Source organism: Ambystoma mexicanum, chromosome 7p, assembly GCF_040938575.1.
Source record: "Ambystoma mexicanum isolate Mex_15411 chromosome 7p, UKY_AmexF1_1, whole genome shotgun sequence".
Lineage (NCBI taxonomy): Eukaryota > Metazoa > Chordata > Amphibia > Caudata > Ambystomatidae > Ambystoma > Ambystoma mexicanum.
In genome coordinates, this window is record NC_090939.1 from 67358038 (window position 1) to 67382671 (window position 24634).

A 24634-nucleotide genomic window follows, 5' to 3' on the forward strand; every position below is an offset into this window, starting at 1 on the left:
TGAGGCGTATATGATGAGTGACGCGAATATAAATGAACATCCAAGGAGTCACTGAACTTTTTGAAGTCAAGATAGATACCATATACAGAGGGGCCGGCACCATGTGGGTGCTCATTCGAAAGTCTCCGTTAGGTATCCAATTGAGAGTGTAAAATTGTGAACTGTAAAATCGAAGTGGTCCTGCAATGGGAAAGGCAAAACCCTGTGCACATTCGAAAGTCTTTGATAGCTAATACCAGAAATGCAATCGGTCCGAGCCCCCCTGAGGGAGACTAATTGTGAAAAGGGATATGAGCCTGGCTGAGGGGCATCTGGGGTGAACCGTGAGTCACCTGAAAAAAAGATTCTTTTTTTTTAAACGTTCTTTATTTACTTTTTTTAACATAGCAAACAATGAATTTGTTTGCAATGTCCCGGGAGGATAGCTCAGCGGAAACGTGCATGCCTTGGAAGCAAGACGGCATGAAGCAACACAGGTTGGATCCCCGGGTCCGCACTTAGAAAGCTCTGGGTGTTTAAGCGCGTTATAAATACGCAACTAAGACAAAAAAAAAATTACGCAAATAAAAAAATAAGAAAACTATTCCTGTAACAGCGCCTCGATGCCCATTGGCTGTGTGAGGGCTTTAAAAATGCAAAATAAATTAATAAAAATGAAACCAACAGTCCCACCCCCAATGCGGACCCCCCACCTCCCGACCCCTAACTTGTCGAGACTGTACAAAGCATTCAGCACCAGGATAACTATTCAAATACTGTTAACATCCAGGAGCGACCTGTCCGGCAAAAAGAGAGGAAAACAAAAAAAAACAATTATATACATGGTAGGCAAACAACACAGACCTCGAGATCTTCAAATCCTTGTATATACTAAGGGAGCACTCACGTTGCGTCCCTTTCTTCATTGTTCATATAAGATCTGAAGGGAGCCCAATAGTCTAGCAGTCTGCCCATCACTGGGAGAGTCTTTGCATATTGAGGTTCCTCCTCTCACACATGCTCATGTTGTTTATCCATTCTTGGAAGCAGGGAGGCCTGCGCTTACCCCAGGCTCTGGCAATTAGGGATCTTTCCACAAAAGATGACATAGATATTAATTTCCTAACCACCTTGTATTCGTGCTCGACCAGAGCTAGTAGCCATAATTTAGGGGTGTAGGGCATCTGAGTACACTGCATCTGGGATAGTGCCATCTCTATTTTGTCCCAGAATGGGCGTAGCTGCGGACAGGACCAGGAGACATGAAGGAAATCCGCTGGGTCAGACCCACATCTGATACATTGGGGAGGCCTGTCCGGGTAAAACCTGTGTAACCGTGCTGGAGTGTAATACACCTGGTGAATGAATTTAAAGTGATCAGTCGAAAGCAGTTGTCCATAGATATGTTGTGGGTTTGACTACAGATTATTTCCCATTGAGGGTCCGATAGTTCCTTCCCTAATGCGGATTCCCATTTAGCCTTATGATTAGTGATGTGTGTAACACTTTGTGACCTAATGCATATATATAGTCATGACACTAGTTTCTTAGTGGTTGGGGGCTCTTTAACATATATAAGTATCGTAGAGGACATTGGTGTCTGAGGGAAGTGCAGCCATTCAGGCCTCACGTGCATGAAAATATAGCAGCATGGTGACCGAAGTCCATTCTCCCCTTTCCCCTCAGATCCTCCCACGTTATGAAGCTCCGGTCTTGAAGCCGATCCCTGGGACTATGGACTCCCAATTTCTCAAAATGTTGGCAAAATATTTTCTTGTGGGTGAGGGGAATTCCATTGACCCAGTATATCGCCGATTTAGGGGCGAACCATGCTACTGAGTTTGTGGCCTGGAGTAACTGGTCCCAGGCCTTACAGGTGATGTCTACAGGCTGTATCTCAGTTTTTGCCATACTGCGCTTGGCGTTCCAGAGCAAACCATTCACGTCATCCGGGTATGAGGTTACCTTGTTGAGCAGGACATGAGTGAGTTCTGGAGTCGAGGTCACACACACCGAGTACTGCATCTGCGTCGCCAGGTAGTAAGCATGCAGATCTGGGTATTCCAGGCCTCCCTGTTCAAATGTAAGGATAAGGAAGTCATAAGAGATCCTGGGCTGCCCTCCTACTGAGACCAAGCGAGTCATCAAGCTCCTGAGTCGTGACCAAAATCTTTTTGGGGGCCAAGCCGGAACGTTATTGAAAATATATAACAACTTCGGGAGGATCACCATCCCTGTCAGGGACACTCTGGCAGCCTGGGAGATTGGTAGATGTATCCATGTATCTACCTTGTGTTCTAACTTCTCAAGGGTCTCTACATAGTTTATTTGATATAGTTCTAAAAGGGAAGTAGCAACTAATATACCCAAGTAGTGGATGCCTTGGGGGCACCATCTGAACTCCTCACCAACATCTGTGGGGGAGACACAAGGCATCAGCAGGAGGACCTCCGACTTAGTCCAATTGATTTTTAGGCCACAGAGGGTTCCAAACAAGGCAATCTCCTCCAATGGTGGCAGTAGATTCTGTCTGGGATTTTTTACGTATAGCAGTAGATCATCTGCATATAGAGAAATTATTGAGAGATGGGAATGTATTTTAACGCCTCTATGGGCATGATATTCTCGTAGGGTGCAGGCTAATGGTTCGATAGTTAAAGCAAAAAGTATAGGGGATAGCGGGCAACCCTGACTGGTGCCCGGAGTAGGATAGATATGTTCAGACAGTATTTGGTTAGTATATTTTCTAGGCCTGGGTGCTGGGTATAGTAACTGCACCCATTGTAAGAATGAGACCCCAATTGCTAAACGTCGAAGAACCTCAAACAGAAACGGCCATTCCACCGAATCAAAGGCCTTCTCTGCATCAACTGCGGCCAGAGCTATTGGGATTTCCGGGTTAAATTGTGGATGAGCGAGAATAGTCGACAAAGATTGTTCTGAGTGGAGCGACCAGGAATAAAGCCAGCCTGGTCGGGAAGGACCAAGACAGGCATGTAGGGCAAGAGTCTATCGGCTAATAAGTTAGCGAGGATTTTATTGTCCGTATTAACTGACGACAATGGCCTACATGAGGAACAATTGCGTGAATCCTTAGAGGGTTTTAACAACACAGTAACAAGTGCAGTTCTGGTGGATTCGGGAAGCACACTTGCTGTACTGGCTGCTTGTTTCATACGTATCCCGTAAATGGGGGATAAACAGGTGAGGGTATGCTTTATATAATTCTGCTGTGATCCCGTCCAGCCCCTGTACCTTACCATTAGGAAGAGAGAGGATCACCTTTCGGTAACTCTTAGTCAGAGGGGGGAGTCATTCATGGTCATCCCTACAGCTGGGTCCAGCCAGCCTAGCGTGACTCTATCTAAATATTGCACTATTGAGTCGTGTCCGATCAAGGATTGGGAGGAGTATAGCCTTTCGTAGTAATCACAGAACACAGTGTTGATCTCCTCGCCGTCTCTGGTGGGGGTTCCGTCAAGGTCCTCGACCTCCGCAATAGATTATAATTGACGCTCATGTCCGATCTTCCAGTCTAACGTGCAGCTAGAGCGATCACCTTCAGAATACGATGATACCGCGACGAGATCCCCCAAATAGCGCTCCTATTTTGAGGTTAAGAGAGACATTTCCTCCGTGGCCACACAGAGCCGGGAACGTATCGTCAGAGTGTCCAGGCGTCCTTGTTGTAGTTCTAGGTCTTTGAGCTCCCATTCAAGAGTCTAAATGGACTTGCGTATGGATCTAAGGATACCGCCCTCCTTAGCCATGCAACACCTCTACTATTGACCTTGAAGATTTCCCATACAATCCTGGAGTCTCAAAGAAGGTTTGAATATCTTGTTTAATCTCTTCGCAGAAGACAGTGTCCTACATAGCACAGGCCCTAAAGCGCCAACACAGGTGCTTGGGGGGGCGAGTCGGTCCATTGAACTTCACAACCACCGGGGAGTGGTCAGATAGGGTTCAGGGAAGTATGTGGGCACTTATGGCATCTCGGGCCAAGTCCGATGACACCATCACATAATCAATCCTAGATGAGCTACCATGTACCCCCGAGTAGTATGAGTATTCCCTGGCCGTGGGATGTAGTAGTCACCAGGAGTCGTGGAGGTCATGATATTTGGCTATGGCCAGCCATTTCTGGGCTGATTTTCGATGGGAGGATTGGGTTGTAGTGGATCTGTCCAGATCTAGAGAGATGATGACATTGAAGTCCCCCACCCATATGACCTCATAATGCGGGAATGTGCGTAAATGGGCAGCACATTGCTGGAAGAATTTGGAGTTATCTTTGTTAGGGGCGTAAATGTTTAGGATAGGAACCCACCATCCTGCGATCTGCCCCGCTAATGTAAAGGCCCAGTCCCCCTCTTATACGTGCAATCCAAAGAAATAAGACACACCCCAACGGGGAATGAGACTAAGAAAACAGGCTGCGAGAGTTAGTTATCTTTTATGTAAAATTGGCATCCAGAGAACTCTGCTGCCCGAGAGCACTCTGGCAAACATTACAATTACATGAATTTATGAAGGCAAAAATCGTCATTGGTGACGTCATCATATAAGGGACTACATGGACACAGGATTGGATAAAAATTAAGTAACATATGTAGCTGTAGGTGCTGCTCCCTCCGGATTGGTTGTTCGGTTGGCAGGAGGGTGAGTGTTACAAGGTCCATCTGCCTGTGTCCGGGCGGGGTGAGGGTCAGGTTGCTTTGGAGCAGGGTGGCCACTAACTAAGCTAACATGAGATACTACCAATAGACATGCACTAAATAATAGTCACTACAGCTCCTTTGAGCAAATCATTATAAGCCTATAAATTGCATACATGTGAACACACCATCATTTGTTGGGACTTATATGGAGTACCAGGCTCAAGGGCCTTGGCAAGTGTGATAACATCGATCTTGGGGTGGGTCTGGGCACATCAAAGACACCAGGGGGCATGCTGATATGTGTTAGTTCTAGGGTGCAATATACTGTGATTTTTGTGGGGGGCACACTGGGGTGGGCCTCATGGCAGGGTCGTGTGTCTGGTACATCAAGAGAATACCTTGCAGGGACACAGGGTTATACTGGCAGTCATTTTGCAATAGCAGGGGGAAGATTGCACAGGCAGGTTTGTGGAGATGGATGAACTACAAGGCATGGTTCAGGCCGGTTCACACATGGGACAGTGATCTCAGAGGAAAGGCGAGATGTTACATTTGTTTTTGTTGCAATTACCTCCAGCTCGAGCGTGAGAATGGAGCTGCAAAGCTTTCAGGCACAGTGAGAAAAGATGGGGTCCATGTGCGCGGTGTGCACGGCGCTGCAGAGGGGAGACGAGCCTTTTCGTATTATCGCAGTGAGGCCTAGTCCAAAAGATGGAGTCAATGGTGCACAAAATGGATGCCAAGTGTCTCTCGCAACAGCCCCACCTATGCCAATGCCAGCACAAGGCCGGTGTTAGCATAAGGGCAATGGCAGCGTCCCCCACCATTGGAAGAGCAAGTGGTCCATGTTGTGCTGAATGTATGACGGGGGGTCCAAACGACCCTTCACTCCCACACAATAGTAATAGAAAACGACCATCCTCGTCCCCTACTTGACTGTGAAGCTTGAATTCCAGCGTGCGATAGATGTAGGTGGTCACCCCCCAGGCGTGTGTTCAGAAGGATGAGCTATACATATGGATCACCCAGCCCGCCAAGTTGGGGAGCCTGCTTTCCCATGCCAGGTGAGTTTCCTGCAAGCATAGGATATTCGCTCAATGATTTTTGGCGTAGTTTGTTATCAGGCGAAACTTTTTGTTTTGTGGCGCCCCAAAATCCAAATTGCATATGACTGAGACTTCTGACCATATCTATTGCTTTGTAACCATACTATAATGGGATGCATATAGCCCACATTTTGTACAGGGATATATATTGCGACCAACTGGGGAGCACTTCTATGAAAAAGGATTAATTTCTGAATTCTTCACTAGTGGAGTATTCAAGGTTACCCGCGAGGGGACCCCCTGTGGTCCGGGATATCTCTCGCAAAGCGTTAAGCTGTCTCGGGGGATTTAAAAAAGGAAACTTTTCCATTGTATACCACCCGCAACTTAGCTGGAAACAACATTGAATATCGGATTTCTTTCCTTCTGAGAATATTCTTCACAGTCTGAAATGTTTTCCTTTGGTCCTGTACTTGCAGGCTGAAGTCTGAAAAAAGGCGAACAGTCGCCAAGCCCCATCGCAACTCCCCCTTTTCCCTAGCCGCACGGAGCAGGATGTCTCTATCCCGATAGCTGAAAATTCTGCCGATTTTAGCTCTCTCCGGTGCCCCCAGAGAAGATCTTGCGGCCAATGACCTATGCGCCCGCTCCACAATAAACATGGTTGTGACTGGTGGATTTCCCAGGACCTACATAAGTAGTTTTTCAACAAAGGACTCCATATTATCAATGTTTGTGGATTCTGCTACCCCGATGATACGTATATTGTTTCGACTAGACCTCCCTTCAAGATCGCTGTTCTTGGCTATCACACTCTTTGATGGCCTGTTGCAGGGTGGCCACCTCTCTCTGGAGAACCGCCACCTTGTCCTCACCGTACCCAATCCTCTGTTCCCCCTCGGACATCCGGCCACAAAGCTTGTCAATCTGGACTGCCGAGGCATCTGCTTTACAGGTTAGCGCGTCAGTCTTGGCCCCAAGATCATCAGTGCTCTTTTTAAGGGCCAGTATTGTTTGGTTCAGGGCCAACACATCCAGTTGGGATGGGCCAGACATTTCAGCAGGAGAAGGAGGTGCCTGGTCGGGTCTAGCAAATTGATCTATCTTCGCCTGTCTTTTTGGGTTTACCATATTCAGGCCGCTGGGTGCAGTGGTATCTTTTGGCCCCACGATAGGGTCTTATGGCTTCACACAGTCCTCACCCTGGGACACCTCCGCAGCCCTAGTCGACAAGTGTTAATGCGGAAACGCGAGACCGGGGCCCGGAGCGAGCGCAACCCCAATTATCCCACGTTTATGGAGGCGGTAGTCCAAACGAGATATTGCTGCGGGGGGAGTGGGTGAACCCGAAAACCAATGTACACCGCCAAAGAATGGTGTTCTGTCCAATAGCGCGTGGCCCTCGCTTGAAGGTGGTATGTGCCCCTGCACTATGCCCCAGCCCGACAGCTGGAGAGGCCGACCAGATCCGGGGGGGTGGGGCGGGGATGCCAGCAAGTCAGGTGCGCATCCCCGGGATGGTCCAGGGAAGGCGAGAGAGGTGAAAAAAACTCTGGCGAGTGGATGTGAGACTTTGGGATACACAGGGAGGCTGCCCGCAGTGATGTCCAGAGGCGAAGTAGCCCCGATGCACACCGAGGAATTTGGAAGGTGCATGGTGCAGGTGGAAGTCAGGCAGCCTGGAAAGGCATATATGTAGTGGTCTGCTCCGGCGCTGAACTCCATGTCAGGGGAGCCTCAGGAGGCGCTTCTGCTCAATTCCAAGCTTCGGCAGGCAAGTTTGTCATTTGCGGCGCCTTTGGAGAGGCCGCATCTAGCCGCGTTGTAAACCCACAGGCCGTTGTGACGGATCAGAGAGGGCGGCACTCAGGGAGTAGGGGCCCTTCACCCCCCGCTCCTTCGTCTGGGCTGGAATCGCCCCCCGCATCGACAGTCCAGGCACAGAATCTTCAAGGAGACGGGGGAACCAACAAACCCCCCCTCGCAGAGGGGAGTCCGATGTCTCAGAGCGCCACAGGCAGGAGGATCGCGAAGAGGCCCTGAGGAGGAGGGAGCTGCAGAACTCTCCACTGCTGCTGACAGGGGATCGCAGCTAGCCCAGAGGGTGGCGTAGAAGCACAAGCCGCAGGATCACTAATGTGAGAATGTCCCGCTACAAGTCCTGACCAAGATGCGTTTACGTTGTTCCAAAGTGTATGGGTGCCATATGGGTGCCGTGAGGGCTCAGGCCGGCGAGAGGCCGCTGTGGCTCCACAGTTCCAAGCAGTGTCAGCGTTGCCCACGTCAAAGAGGCGTCTGGGTTAAATGGATCGGTGTACCCAGTGTTCAGCCGGTCCTTATATCATCATGAGGGTGCTGAGGCGGTACGAAAAGCAGGATATTGCTCAGGATATGTGAGGCTTCAGTCGGAGCACTCTCAGGTGGCGGCCATCTTCACAGCTGCGCAACAACGCCCCCCCCCCCTGAAAAAAGATTTTCTACAGGCATTCGAAAGCCAAACTGCAATTGGTCCGAGCCGGGCTGAGGGAGACTAATTGTGAAAAGCGATCTGAGCCCGGCTGAGGGGAATCCGGGGTGAACCGTGAGTCACCCGAGAAAAGATATTATATTGGCACTGGAGAGGAGGATCTGAACCCGGAAGAGGGGGATCCAAGGTGAAGGTTGTGTTACACCAGGGATCGGAGCCCAGCTGAGGGGGATCCAGGGTGAAGAGTGAATCGCCCTACTTGAATACTTGGAAATCAACTTTTCGTTTGTTTGGAGCATTAGGCCCTCTGAATCAAGAGACTTTTTGATAACTTAAGAGACTTGGGCATAGAAGGCCCTCATGTTGGTAATGGAACTGTGCCCTTGTGACGAAGAAGCGCAAGAGTGTGCTATGCTTAAGTTAACTGCCTTGTCCCATGCTAAAAACGAGGGAGGGGAGGCCGATGGCCTAAACATCCTGACTTATCATCTTTTGTTTTCATGAACATTTCCCCACACTGTTTGAACATGGCAGTAAGAATTGGCAATAGTTTGTTTTAGTATAGGCCCTTTTATTTTGACGAGTCTCCAATAGGACTGCATTATTATTCGGTGGTCGTAGCTTGCGCCCATCTGTAGATTAAGGGTTAGATAGGCGTTTTCACACCTTTGTTAAAGTTCAATAAACACCCTTGAACTGTGGTCCCTTATGTCTGTCATACTTCAATACCATGCCTTCCTTACATATGGTGTCAGAAGAACGATGTGATTCAACTGCTAAAAATTGAAAATCCATGCTGATGATTGTCACCTTTGTGTCCATCAAAGAAGGGTTGTTGAAAAGAGTGGGACAAACTTGCAATTTCTATCGGCAGAATTTGAGGACCATTAGATTAAACCCGGGAGAAACCCCCCTAGATATGGGTGAAGGTGTCAAAAACACTGTAGCCCTTTGGATCAAAAACAAATCCCTAGAAGAGTTCATAGAAATGATCACCTTAGAACAGTTCACCAATTCCTTACCCCCTTTTTTGCAAAAAGCAGTCTTACAGTTAAGTCGACATACCCTAGCCATGGCAATTGAAATTGCACAAAACCACTCAGATGCAGCCCAACACTTCCACTCGGCACAGCGAGGGGATGAACGGAAAGATTACAAACCTATCCATCTACCTCAACCTCAGCGAGTAGACAAGCAAGGAGGGTCGTACAGGATCAAGGAATGGCCACCAAAAGAAAGACTAGAAATCAAGAGATCTGACGCCAAAAACAAAAACGAAAGCAAAAGAGAGGAAGCCAAAGGAAGCAGACCACCCCCTCGTATCTGCTTTTCCTGTAAAGAAATGGGGCATTTAGCTAGGCACAGCCCAAAAAAATGTAAAGGACGAACCTATGGAAATAGGCAGTTTTAAAGGGAGAAGAGTGGAAAGAACCCAAAATAGATTTAGAGACCTTTAGCATATGTTTATAACAGTCTTCTGATGACTTCACATATGAAAAGGCTTGGGTGAATAGGAAGCAAGTAAAGGCATTCGTTGACTGTGGTAGAAAGTAAACCGATATACGAGCTGACTTGGTCACAACAACGGACCTCGAACGCTACCCTAGTTAGTTACCTGTGTACATAGGGACAAGGAACCCTCCCAAAACTGTGCAGATCCCTCTCTGGCTATCCTAGCTCTACCCCCCCTTCTCTAGAGGATCAAATGCCTTTAGAAATTCAGCACCCTGGTGCGAGGCCTGGCTTTCTGTGAATGGGTATGCCCCTTGGTTTCTGCTCTTAGGCCAGCGTCCTGTGGAGTGGCTGTCGCAGGGAGAAGCGGGTTACCTGCCTTTACAAAGGAACAAAGAGAGGCACCCCACCAAACTGCCTCCCTGCCAGTAGGGCAGGGTTCAACCTATCTGCAGGAATACACATAAACCTTCCACAGCTGAACTGCGCCCACAAGGCTGTCACCAGCAATATCAATTAAGTGTGGCTGGGATAACTGTGAGATGCTGGCCACCATACCCTAACTCGGGTATGGCTTATATTTACAGTTTTATGTAGTTTTTTGAACAATGGTGCATATCTTAAATGCCACACCTGCCTTACAGGGACTTGGGTGTCAATGCAGCTGTAAAGAGGCCACCTGTGACCTCCGAACCTGCTCTGTGCCACTAGTAGAGCGGGCACTGCGAATCAGGATACTGATGCAGCAGGGCACATGTACACACTATGCTTATGGCATGGAGTTTATGAAATGGGGAATCTGATTGGCAGATGTCCCTTTCAGAGATGGATTACCTGCAGCAATGTATTTAATAAAAATTAAAAAAGCAGGGCTTCCACACCCTGGTCAGATGGCAATTACTTGCAGTTTCATTAAAACGTGTGCATATGCGTGCGGTCAGTAACCTCTGTTTGCCGCATGTCACCTAAACACCAAATGTCAGTACTCTATTATGCCATTTATATGATTCATCGGGAAGCTGCCTTGATCTGCTAGCATATGAGAGACTTAATGCAGCGAACCAGCACATTTCTCTCTGGGTAACTATCTGTTTCCCTTTATAAAAAGACCAGGTCAGCAGGGTAATCAAAAGTTTATTTTCTAAAGGTAACTAGACTTTAAATCGAAGCAGCTGTTTCCCATTAAAGAAAGTGATACTGTCTACTGGGGTGACTACGAGGTCTTCCTGTCTAATAGGAAGTCGTCTGGTCACATTTAATTAGCTATTTCCCATCACAGAAACGGACACGCCAACCCAGGGAGATCAAGAGGTCCTCTTGTCTAACAGGAACTAGCGTGTTCATGTTAGAGAACTGGACCCTGCACCACTGGGAGACAAGAAGGTCCACTTGTCTAATGGGAACTAGCCTGTTCCTGTTAGAGAACTGAACCCTGCACTGCTGGGAGACAAGAAGGTCCACTTGTCTAATGGGAACTAGCCTGTTCCTGTTAGAGAACTGAACCCTGCACCGCTGGGAGACAAGAAGGTCCACTTGTCTAATGGGAACTAGCCTGTTCCTGTTAGAGAACTGAACCCTGCACCGCTGGGAGACAAGAAGGTCCACTTGTCTAATGGGATCTAGCCTGTTCCTGTTAGAGAACTGAACCCTGCACCACTGGGAGACAAGAAGGTCCACTTGTCTAATGGGAACTAGCCTGCTCACGTTGAATCAGCTCTTCCCCGTTAAAAAATAGACCCCCGAGAAATGTGAGAACAAGAGATCCTCTTCTATTGTGAACTAGCCTGTTCTAAGAAAGATTGCTTGACCAGATGGGTGAAGGCAAGGAATGGCCTGCTTCTGTAAAAGCGGATATTTCCCATTAAAGAAGTCAAACTTGTGTCAAGCAACATCCCTCAGAGACAAGGACTTGACAAGTTGTGGTGAGTGGAAACAGACGTGTGCCTTTCTTGTAATGAGAGCTAGGTTTTTCAGGGAAATTGGCCATTTCTTTTTACAAAAATGGCACCAATTTATGAGATGGGAAAATAAGTCTGCTTGGTACACATGAATGGTTGGTGAACAGGAGTAAGTATATTAACACCCGTGGAGTGGCACCAGCCAATCGGAAGGCTAGGCACAATGGCTTGCACCTATGGTATATGCCCATGTTCCTTGGCAACCTCCTACATGACTCCCTCAAGATCACGATTTATTTTCCTAGACCCTGTTCTTGCTCCCTTTTCCCTGTCTCTGCCCAATCTCCCACGATTAATAGCTCTCCCTGCATCCCTCCCTCCCCCCTGCATAAACGCGTAAACGTCCTTCGTCGCCCTCTCCTCCCCAATAAACATATAGAAGTGACTTGTGCATTGCTGGCATTTGAGCACGCCAGGGCTTAACATGGCCTTCTTCTACAGGGAGAAGGCACAGGAAGCAGGGGTATCCTATATATGTAGGGTCCGCGCAGGGGGAGCGGTCTCTTTCCCAACTCGATCCCCCTGCACCAGCCAGGAACAACTCTGAACCACCCAACCCGCCCTAACAGGTCTTTTATTTGCAGGTTGTCTAATGTATGTATTTTGCTGTCGCAGGTGGTTAATCGGTTGTATACTAATTGACTTTTTCACAATTGACCTCGGGAGAATTGACCTAATTTAGAAGGTCAATTAGGATATATATGCAGGGGAAACCCCCTGTAACCCCCCCACACAATCCAAAAACCTCTGCAACCCCCACCCAATCCCCTTATATTATTTATAATCCAAAACCAACCCAATACATATATAAAAACACTAAAATAATATAAAGGTCAATTGCGCAGAAGGTCAGTTGCAAAAGGTCAATTTGGGGAATACTGGTTAATCAGGCATTCAAGCAGGGACCAAACGAACCTCCCGATGGAGGGTAAAGATGACCAGGAGTAAATGACCCCTTGTTAGCCTAGCAGTACGGGGGGCAGCAAGGTCGAAAAAAGAGGCGCTCCCCCACGGCATGGTTGTCAGCTTCCAGCAGCCCAACAGCGGCGGCTGCCACCAATGCATTTCGCCTGGAGCGGGAGTCTTTGGGAGGTTCTGGGAGTGGGCCCTAATTATGCTAGAAGGGGAATTGATAAGGAGAAAAAGAGAGCTGACTGTAAATAAATAAAGAGAAAAAGGAAAAGGGGTGTGCAGACGAGGAAGAAGAATAAGCAAAAGGGTGCCGTACTGCCGATCAACTGGGTTATTAAAGTTATTAGAGATATTAATGTCTCTGGAGGATAGCTCAGGGGCAACGTGCCTGCCTTGGAAGCAAGACGACACAAAGCAACACAGGTTCGAACCCTAGGTATTAAGCGCGTTATAAATAACATATCATATCAATGTGTTCGTTTGAATTTAGGGTATGAAATATATAAGAAAAATACTGCAACTTTGCTATGCCACAATAAGAGGATATGGTCTGGCCTCAGGTATTCAACCAAAGTGGGCTACAGTATGCATTGCAGGGTTGGGGGCGAACAGTAACTGACTGCCTATGTTAAGAGATGTGTGTTCCTTTCCATGTTAAGTGGCGACCATCTTCTTTTCCACAGGGAATCGGGCATGTGCTGTCATTGTGCCCCTGGTTGTCTCGGGGGATAAAGACGCTGTTGGCAACCCAGAGGGAGCACAGGGGACCCTCGAGGGGGTGCAGGCTTGCCTGCTAACGGCCCACAGCCCTCACAGGCCCCCTTTGTCTGCTCCAGCCCATCTTGGCCTGGCTGGCGGCCGTTACCTCGAGTCTTCAGTTATATATACCTTGGCATTCCCTTGTTCAGTTCTGTTGATTACTTCCCGCCAAAATGCATCAATGAAAGTTGGGAGCCGACCAGTGTGTGGCAGTGTCCTTTCACCTGCAGAGCAGGCAGGAGCTGGGCACACTGCAATAACAGAGCTTCCCATTGGACACATGCAGAGGCCTTCATAGAGGTGTTCTTTGCTGATGGGGGAAGCCCCCATTTGGAAACATCACAAAAAGCAAGGAGCATTAATTCAACACGTGCGACCCAGCCTAGCTAATGCCCTGCTTCTCAGGGTCTACTTTTTCTCGAGATTTGCAGATGTGTGCCCTCACTGCATGCTGTGCCAGCTACTCAGAGGTGTGGAGCAGATACTTCAGTGTGTCATAGGCATTGTTGTGGTTCTGAGACCCCCCAGGGTGTGAGGGCATAATTACTGTCTCGGATTCTCAGGCCAGTCTAATGAAACTCTACTCGCTGCTGTGCTATGAGGAAGTCGGGGTGACTCTGTGCTCTTTCTTATTTCTTCCAGCGTTTCTAGGCCAGCCTGAAGTGAGCTGCAACATCACAAAGGGGCGTCGGATGGTATGGTGTGGCCTTCACCCTGAACCTTCCCAACCACCAGACTTCCTCTGGAAAAAAGACAACTCGTCCATAAGCGTCCCAGACTACTCCTTGGGCCCCGATAAGAAGACACTCACGCTGAATGATAAAGCGACCTCCGTGCTGGGGCTCGAGTGTGTCGTGAAAAACGCTGCGATGGAGAGCCGGGCTGCTGTCCCCTCCGACTGCTTCCCCGAAGGTAACGTCTCTCTCTGAGCGGGTGCAAGCGTGCATTGTGTGCACTGAGAACGCAGGCCACTCTTGTCTCTTAAGTGGAGTCATGGTGTGGATTGCGTGCTTGGGGAGGTGGGGTGTGTACTCTGATCGCCACTGCTGTGAGCGTCTCGCCCGTGCCAGTGTCATGTCCTAATTGGGTTTTCTGGCTAATGTAAGATGTAAGAAAAAAAGAGCCTCGTAACCATCAACATGAGCAATAACGTACCTTTCTAGCAGCCAGTAGACGTGTCATAAAGAAACACAAATTGGCAAAGCCAACCGTTCTATGTGTTAATTCATTGGATAGCCATTGCCTAGGCACTGCCCGCTTCACATCAATTGCTGTGATGTGCCCAGCTACTCAGAACATACCGCAGGCATTGCCAGCATAAGCTCAGGGGCTAACATCATTGCCAGTTGTGGCCATTAAGTCGCCACTCTCTCACCATGCTGTAGATTGTGCACAGAGGCGTTGCTAGGTTGCTGGGGTGGGGGGCTAAGGGGGCTATAGCCCCTGGTCTTTTGGTTGTAGCCCTGGATAGAATCTCAGGAGCTACAACCAAAAGGCTAGCTAGCTAGCCCCCAGTCCCGACAGCTCTGACATCAGCGTAGTCCTGGGTCTTTTCCAGACCTAGCAACACCCCTGATTGTGCATATCACCGCGTTAAGCAGGGGTGGGTGTGGTTAAAAAGAAGTGGTCACCAAGTGGGAGGCAGAGCTTTGTCAGCTGTGGCAGCAAACATGGAACGTGCTTCCTGTGGCAGCCACTGACTCATTACCAAACAAGCTGGTCAGGCTTTGTTCATTGCAAACATTTTAGCATGACGAGTCATAGCGTGCACTGTTTTGTAATGCTGTCCACGTGAAGAGGGTGCAGTACATGTGTATGGTGCAGCGACGAGTGCATTTGGAATGTGGCATTTCATGAGCAGGGCGTGCTGGGGTGCTGTGAGCGTGACAGGGAAGATTACAAAGTGGCATTCCAAAGCAGGTTAGCTAAGCTCAGGCGATTTAGAGCTGCAACTGCACAAGTCCCATCAAAGGGTGGTATTGCATTTTAGCAGCGCAGTACTTTCCAGACGGCCTGATGTCCTTAGGTCAGGCTTAAGTTAGATAGGGCTATTCTATTGGAAGAACAGTAAGAAAAGCACTCTGCATGCCAACAAGTACTGGCACGGTGCCCGCAGAATCCCTCCTAGGTTGCATTAGTAGATCAGTGTTTCACCTTCCATGAAAGACTGAGTGCCAAGGAGGGAAAGCCGAAGAAAGAGCCAGTCGTTTCCTGACTGCAGTGGCTGTCCGCCTCATCCTGCCTTTCTATGAAGGGGAACTGCATTTGGCAACTATCACATCCCCGCCTCCAAACCTCCATGAGAGGCTGAATGGAAAGGACTAAAAGGGCCAGCCACAGTGATGTCTACGGGTCTACTTCCTCCCCTTTGAGTCGGGTCCATTATGGCAAATGTGGTCATGGGTGTTGTGCATTGAGTGAGTGAAAATATCTCCACATTCCTGGTACCTTCCCTTGCGCACACTTTACACATACACTTATTGCCCTCGTCCTTTAGTAGTAGTAATGCGTCATTTGTATAGCGCCTATCACGATTCTTATGGTCACAACGCACTATAGGTTGAACGCCCACGGGGGACCGAGTCAGAGTATGGGGAGACATTCGAGGAAGTGCTAGTATGCATGTGTGCATATTGGTCAGTGCTTAAGATTCGAGGAGCGGCCAAGTCCTGCCAGCCACCCATGTCGAACCGGCATGTGGATGGGTAGTGATAAGTGCTCTAGAGGAGGAAAGTGAGAGCGGGATAGAAGTTATGTGTGCATCTACGTATCAAATGTGTGTCGTGAACGGTAGCTGTATTCTAATGGCAGAGGTGTTGTGCAAAGTGTCTTCAAGTGGTGTATGATGGCAGATGCGTGCGGGTCTGTTGGAGCATGTAAAACCTGGGCGGCTTGAGTGCACTGCCGATGATGTCATTACATTGCAACTATCTCTACACCAATGGGACCCTCTCCCGCCTCGTGGTCTATGATGGCAGATGCGTGCAGGTCTGTTGCCGCGTGTATTATTTTGGGGGGCTTGAGTGCACTGCTGCTGATGATGTCATTACATTGCAACTATCTCTACACCAATGTGACCCTCTCCCGCCTCGTGGTGTATGATGGCAGATGCATGCAGGTCTGTTGGAGCATGTAAAACCTGGGCGGCTTGAGTGCACTGCCGATGATGTCATTACATTGCAACTATCTCTACACTAATGGGACCCTCTCCCGCCTCGCGGTCTATGATGGCAGATGCGTGCAGGTCTTTAGCTGCACATAGAACCTGGGGAGCTTGAGGGTAGTGCCGATGATGTAATTACGTTGCAACTATCTCTACACTAATGGGACCCTCTCCCGCCTCGTGGTCTATGATGGCAGATGCGTGCAGGTCTTTAGCAGCACATAGAACCTGGGGAGCTTGAGGGTAGTGCCGATGATGTAATTACGTTGCAACTATCTCTACACTAATGGGACCCTCTCCCGCCTCGTGGTCTATGATGGCAGATGCGTGCAGGTCTTTAGCGCACATAGAACCTGGGGGGCTTGAGGGTAGTGCCGATGATGTAATTACATTGCAACTATCTCTACACCAATGGGACCCTCTCCCGTCTCGTGGTCTATGATGGCAGATGCGTGCAGGTCTTTAGCTGCACATAGAACCTGGGGAGCTTGAGGGTAGTGCCGATGATGTAATTACGTTGCAACTATCTCTACACTAATGGGACCCTCTACCGCCTCGTGGTCTATGATGGCAGATGCGTGCAGGTCTTTAGCTGCACATAGAACCTGGGGAGCTTGAGGGTAGTGCCGATGATGTAATTACGTTGCAACTATCTCTACACTAATGGGACCCTCTCCCGCCTCGTGGTCTATGATGGCAGATGCGTGCAGGTCTTTAGCGCACATAGAACCTGGGGGGCTTGAGGGTAGTGCCGATGATGTAATTACATTGCAACTATCTCTACACCAATGGGACCCTCTCCCGCCTCGTGGTCTATGATGGCAGATGCGTGCAGGTCTTTAGCGCACATAGAACCTGGGGGGCTTGAGGGTAGTGCCGATGATGTCATTACATTGCAACTATCTCTACACCAATGGGACCCTCTCCCGCCTCGTGGTCTATGATGGCAGATGCGTGCAGGTCTTTAGCGCACATAGAACCTGGGGGGCTTGAGGGTAGTGCCGATGATGTCATTACATTGCTACTATCTCTACACCAATGGGACCCTCTCCCGCCTCGTGGTCTATGATGGCAGATGTGTGCAGGTCTTTAGCTGCACATAGAACCTGGGGGGCTTGAGGGTAGTGCCGATGATGTCATTACATTGCAACTATCTCTACACCAATGGGACCCTCTCCCGCCTCGTGGTCTATTATGACAGATGCGTGCAGGTCTTTAGCGCACATAGAACCTGGGGGGCTTGAGGGTAGTGCCGATGATGTAATTACATTGCAACTATCTCTACACCAATGGGACCCTCTCCCGCCTCGTGGTCTATGATGGCAGATGCGTGCAGGTCTTTAGCGCACATAGAACCTGGGGGGCTTGAGGGTAGTGCCGATGATGTCATTACATTGCAACTATCTCTACACCAATGGGACCCTCTCCCGCCTCGTGGTCTATGATGGCAGATGCGTGCAGGTCTTTAGCGCACATAGAACCTGGGGGGCTTGAGGGTAGTGCCGATGATGTAATTACATTGCAACTATCTCTACACTAATGGGACCCTCTCCCGCTTCGTGGTGTATGATGGCAGATGCGTGCAGGTCTGTTGCCGCGTGTATTATTTTGGGGGGCTTGAGTGCACTGCTGCTGATGATGTCATTACATTGCAACTATCTCTACACCAATGGGACCCTCTCCCGCCCGTAACGATGTGTGTGACAACATGGTTATTATTGGAATTAGCATTACTACTAAATGTTTGCTGCCCCATCGTAGTACCAGCTTCCCAGCCCTGTAAATACCACATACATTTATTATAATGTGGATTTGTTTTCTATTGTATACGGTTTAGAAAAAAACCTTTACAACTCAAACAATCAGTTAAAACACATATGAAAGAAACTGTTAGAATTAGCATTGTTTCCACAGTTAGTCAACGTTACCACAACAATTACACAGCAAATAAAGGTTTACATTTCACACAGTTCATTAAATCAATTAAAACGAGGATTTATTTTCCCAATTTTTAATACCTACAGCCGAATTAAAATGAATTTGTTAGATCATATTATTGTAAAATACAAAATAACAGACCGCCAGGGGGGGCAGAGCATGCAAGTCGTGTGAGGCTCGCGCTCCTCCTGCCTCGCGGGGCCTAGTGGGCCTTTTCAATCCCCGGCCGGGATTTTCACATTGAAACCAGGGAGGACCAGCACCCGGGGCGATCTCCCCCACTGAAGCCCCCAATCAAGGGCCCGGATTCAGCACCACCCGTGGCCAAGGGGCCAGCCCCCCTGAAGACCGCCAAAGGCGACGGGCTGCCAGCGGACTGGCGACGAGCGGGGCCCCATGTGCACACCATCCGGCCGCACTGCCGCCTCCCCTTCCTGAGACCGGGGCGCGACCCGGAGAGTGGGTGACCCCCCCTACACGCACAGTACACGCCAGGAGTCCCGGAGCGGGTGACGAGGCTCCGGTGCCCACGGCCCGTGGTGAGTGCCATAGCAAGACGAGCGCCGCCCGTCAAAGGCCCGTGGGGGCCCGGCGACAGAGGGAGCCATCCCCCATGTACGAGGGTGCTCAGAAGAAGCCGAGCGGAGCGGGAGCCCCCGCAATCCCGCGCACAGACCTGTGAGCCCCCTGCAGAGGACTCGCAGGGACGTCGACATTTTGATTCGCCGATCGCAGGGAAGCCCCGCACTCCAGAGCAGAGCCCTCGCCCATGATACAGCCCGGGCTCCATGCCCACGCTCCAAGGACTTGAGTCCAGGACACGAGGCAGACACCCGTCCCCTCAAGCCCAACCCGGGGCGAGGCGGCCCAACGAGACACATCTTCGTGGCTTCCCCAGCGGGAGGAGGAATACGGGCCCTAAGCACCAGCTTCCCTAAGTACACGGAAAAGAGGTGAGGAGACAAAGGGGTCTTTTGAGGAAACTGTGCTGCCCCCCCCCTCAGCCTCCCGTGGCCCCTTCCCAGGACACAACCCCCCTCCAAAAAACAAGCGGAAAAGAAAAGGAACGGAGCAGGGCGGCTCACGCTCCGCCAGCGGCGCCGCCTCCCGCGCCGCCTTCCTCCCATCACAGCAGAGGCCCTCAAAACGAAGTGGGCCAAAGCCCTAATACCTGAAGGCCCCATAGGCCTTCCTCAGCACCAAGCCAAGGCCTACATACTCGACACCCCGACTCCATAGAACTTGACCACTACACGCTGAGAGCACCACGGGCTGGCCTCGTAGAGGCATCGCACCAAAGGTCACCAACGAAGAGCGACAACCTGGAGAGGCCCTCGGCCACTCGGGCAATCCTTTCCCTCCAACGCTTTTGCTGTCCACAAACAGCTCCAGCCCCGAGAGAGGCCCGCAGTGCCACCATGCCTTCAGGCAGCGACCCACCGCCCACACCACTAACGAAGGAGGACCTCAAGGACATCCTTCAGGAAATTAAGGCCATTCGCACCGACATACAGGCTCCTATAGTGGACCTCAGGGGAAGAGTGGAAACCTTGGAAGAAAAAATGGAGGGAATGGAAAATAACCACCTCCAAACAGACCTGTTGGACATGAAATATGAGGCGAGACTAACGGACCTCGAAATGAGAGATGAGGACATAACCTTGAAAATGGATGATTTGGAAAATAGGGAACGCCGAAATAACCTGCGCATAATGGGCGTCACCCAGCAGAGAGGGGAGACGGCGGCCGATGTGGGAAGGAAGGTTAAAGGACTGATCAACCAATTCTTTACCTTGGAGGGGGGGAAGGAGGTCCAGCTGGAGAGGGCGCATCGAGGTGGAGGGGGCAGAGGAGGGGCCCCGAGGTCTATAGTGGTGCGTTTCCTTCGGTACAGAGAAAAAATGGAGATCCTGGAGAAGGCAAAAAGGCTTGAAAGCTTCATCTCTGAAGGGGACACAATTAGGATCTACCAAGATCTCTCGACCCTCACGCTCACCCGCAGGAGGGATTGCCGCCCGCTCACTCAGTAGCTCACCAGCCAGGACATAAGATATAGATGGTCGTTCCCGTTCGCCCTCTCCTTTGAGCGAGCTGGTGTAGACTACAGGGTGATCAGCGGCAAAGAAGCCACACAAGTCCTCCAAGTGCTCAAGAGCGACTCCCCGGAGGGAGGGAACGAAGGAGGTACACAAATGGAGCCTGATCCCCGGAGACAACCTGAGGGCCCTTGGTCCACGAAGAAGAAGACAAAGGGCAGGAGAAAATTCAGAAAACCAAACACCCCCACGTCGGAAGCTGGGGAAGACTAGGTGAACAATGACTTTTGATCGGAAAACACAGGGACACCCGTTTTGCAATCCCGGCCGGGAACATAGAGTTCATCGAGAGCCCTGCGAGGTACGGACACTCTCTCACCCTGGTGGCTTGCCCGTTGGCAGGCGTCTTGAACTGGGAAGGGAGAGGGGAGGGGGAAGGGAGGGTGAGGTAGTTAAGTGGCCCGCGGGCCCAGACCGAACAAAGCTCAACAAGGGAACGGGACAATCTCCAGGAAATGACCGGGGAAAAGATGAATGTAAGGCATAGAACTAATGACACAGAATGAGAGGAAGGGCTGGGTCGAGTCCCTCAGAATAGGTTCCCTCAACGTTAAGGGGCTCAACTCCCTGACAAAGCGCTCACTTCTGGGCAGGGAAATGAAAAATGCGAGAGCCGATATCCTTTTTGTCCAGGAAACTAGAACGGTGAAGGGGGAAGAGAGGGCGATCCCGGGATCCCACGTGGGCCAGACCTTCTTGGCATCCGGCCACGTTAAGAAGGGGGGTGTCGGAATTGTTCTGCACAGGAATCATAAACTGACAGAGGTATCCCGATGGGAGCGGGAAGACGGGAGAGCCATGGTAGTGTCAGGCAACTTGCACAACTCAAAAATCACCCTAGCAGCCATATATTGCCCCAACGTAGGGCAGCTGGGATTTATCCAAGAAGCCCTTGCGGAGGTGTTGACCAGAGCGGAAGGGCTCCTCCTCTTGGGGGGGATTTCAACATGTGGGCTGACGGGGAGCTGGACCATAGTGGTGAGGCCATCCCACTGGGTGGCGGGGGCACGACCTTATGGAGGGCTTCGGGACCTAATGTGGGAGAAGGGTCTGGTGGATATATGGAGGGAGCTCCACCCAACGGAGAGGGGATACACCTTCTACTCAGCCGCCCACGGTACGAGAACCAGAATTGACTACCTCTTCACGAGACACCAGCACATGAGCAGAATAGAGGCATCAGAGATCCGCACAGTCAGCTGGTCAGACCACGACCTTGTCTGGACTGGCATTAGCATCTCGGGCCTAAAACCTAGGAACTCTCTGTGGAGATGTAATGACTTCCTCCTAAGGGATGCGGTCTTTAAAGAGGAAATGATAGAGGCGATTAGAGAATACTTCGAACTAAATGATACTGGAGAAGTTGACCAAGGGTTAGTATGGGAGGCGGCGAAGGCAACCTGGAGGGGCAGGCTGATTAGCGAGGGGGCCTCCAAAAAAAGGGAGAGGACCCTTGTGTCTCACAGACTTAGGTCAGAGATCCTTAGCAGGACTCCAACACTTACGCCAAAGATATTACGAAAAAGGAGATAAGGCATATGCTATGTTAGCAGCTAAACTCCGTGGCCAACGGGCAGAGAGGTGGGTGTCCAGAGTTGTGTGTGGGGAAGAGGAGGAAACTTCAGATCCCGAAGGCATAGCTGAGAGCTTTGCCGGCTTCTATGAAACCCTGTATGGGAGCGACGGGGGGGGGGGAGAGAAGGAAATGCTTGACGCATAGCTTGGTGGGGTCGCCCTCCCCACCCTGCGAGCCCTGGAGGCGGAGGCCCTGGACGCCCCAATAACAGAGGAGGAGGTACTCAAGGCAATATCAGGCCTCAAGCTTGGAAGGGCCCCGGGAGAAGATGGGTACACAGCGGGCTTCTACAAGGCATTCTCGGGCCACCTAGCGGGTTTCCTGGCAAGATCATTCTCCAACATCATGGCCACAGGGAGGGCACCCCCATCATTTGGTAAAGCATTGATCACTGTGATTCCAAAGGAGGGAAAGGACCAAGCAGACTGTCGGTCCTACAGACCAATCTCTCTCCTAAATGTAGATGCGAAGCAATTTACCAGGATGATTGCCACGAGGATAGATGGCCACATGCCGGAGCTGATCCACTCGGACCTGGTGGGCTTTATACAGGGGAGGCAGGGGGCGGATACCCTCCGCAAGACCCTCCACGTCATGAGGGAGGCGGCACGGAAGGGAGACAACCCGGTTCTGGTGTCCATCGACGCCGAAAAGGCTTTTGACCGGGTGGACTGGGGATTCCTGCATGGGGTCTTGGAGAAACTAGGCTTCGGGGTGGGGATTAGACAGGCGATTAAAGCCATATGCATGGCCCCCTCTGCCAGAGTCACGGTCAATGGCCACCTGTCACGTACTTTCGCCCTACAGAGAGGGACAAGACAGGGCTGTCCCCTCTCCCCACTCCTGTTCGCAATGACCATGGAGATTTTGGCAGAAAGCATCAGAGGCTCCCAGATGGTGAGAGGTATAGATATAGGAGGCCACACGTTGAAACTGGGCCTTTACGCAGATTACATTCTGCTACACTTGAGGGATCCCACGAGATCGGTCCCGGCCGCCGTGCAGGTCATAGAACAATTTGTCCGCTTCTCGGGCTTCAGGGTAAACGTAAGCAAGTCCATGGTCTTCCCTTTTGCTCCTGATGCAGAGAGAAACCTAGCCGAATTGATCCCACTGGGCCTCCAAGTCTGCCACAAGGGTATAAAATATTTGGGGATCAATATAGTAAGACCTAACGAAGACCTGAGCCAGGCAAACTACCCCCCTCTGTTCGACAAACTCTTCAGGGACATGGAGGGCTGGGCGAAGGGACAGATCTCATGGATGGGAAGAATAAACGCTATAAAAATGAACCTTCTACCTAGGGTGTTATACGTTTTCTAGATGTTCCCCTTGGAGGCCCCAGAATCCTACCTTAGCGAAGCCAAAAGACGAATAACTAAATTTATATGGCGGGGCCGGAGACCCAGAATAGGATATGAGACCCTTATCCTCCCCAAGGATAGAGGGGGCTTAGCCCTCCCAGACCTGCGAACATATCATAGAGCAGCTCAGCTTAGGGCCCTGGCCCCACACCTTAGGGAGGACCCCAATAAACAATGGGTTTACCTTGAAAATGTCTACCTACACCCAGTCACCGTGGGGGAATGGTTATGGGTCCCCCTGAAAAAACTACACAAAAGAATCAGGGACCACCCCATCCTTGGAACTATGTGGAAAGCACTTGCAGGAAAGGGAATTAGAGAAAAGGTGACCACCTGGCCCTCGCCCCTGAGCCACATCTGGTCCACGCCAGTTCTAGAGGAAATCCCAGGCCACGAACACTACCAGACCTGGTTCGAGACAGGTCTAGCCAGAGTTGCTCAGCTGGTGCGGGAGGACTCCTTCATTCCCATTCAGGAACTTGAGGAGGCCTTGGGAATTGGGACCCTCTCCCCGCTCTTATATCTACGTCTCAAGGGTGTCCTAATGAAACCCAAACTAAAGCCCTGCATACAAAGAAATCTCACCCCGGTCGAAAAAATCCTAGACTCTCACGCAGAAATGAAAGGACTCATCTCCCTCCTCTACGGAGCCCATATGATCCCCTGGGAGGGAACGACCAAAAGCCTTAGAAGGAAATGGGAGAGAGACCTGGGTTGTGGAGTGGGGGACGGGCTATGGGGACGTATTTGCAGCAGGGCGTTTAAGACATCCATCTCCTGCCAATATAAAACACATGCTGTCAAACTCCTTCATAGATGGCAGTATGACCCGATCACCCTCTCAAGGATGTTCTTGGACATTCACCCAGAGTGCTGGCACGGATGTGGGGAAAAAGCTGACTACTGGCATATGTGGTGGTCGTGCACGAAGGTTCAAGACTTCTGGTCTGAGGTCCTGAGCTGGTTAAGGGAGGCGGGAGAGGGGGTTTACCCACAAGATCCTATCCTGATAATGTTTGGCCTTCAGCTAAGGGATGAACATTGGGAGAAACTTCCCGACATGACACACTCGCTACTCCTGGCAGCTCGAGCAGCTCGGGCTAGAACATGGAAAAGGGCCGGCCTTCCCACGAAATGTGAGTGGGTAGCCGTGGCTAAGGATATCTACTTCATGGAAAGACTCATGGCGGCTACGCAGGGCTCGAGCGCCCAGATAGAGATGGACTGGCTACAATTTATGGAGGCTTTCGGCCACACAGAGAA

General features: G+C 50.5%; 1 protein-coding gene across 3 annotated transcripts in view; it reads left to right on the top strand.

Moving 5' to 3' along the window:
- The window catches only part of LOC138525696 (uncharacterized), a 588775-nt gene that overhangs the window by 288584 nt on the left and 275557 nt on the right, over window positions 1-24634 (top strand). For all 3 annotated transcript variants that reach the window (XM_069635788.1, XM_069635790.1, XM_069635789.1), the window contains exon 3: window positions 13877-14146. In XM_069635788.1, the coding sequence (XP_069491889.1) occupies window positions 13877-14146 (270 nt within the window). The remainder of the gene's footprint in view (window positions 1-13876; window positions 14147-24634) is intronic.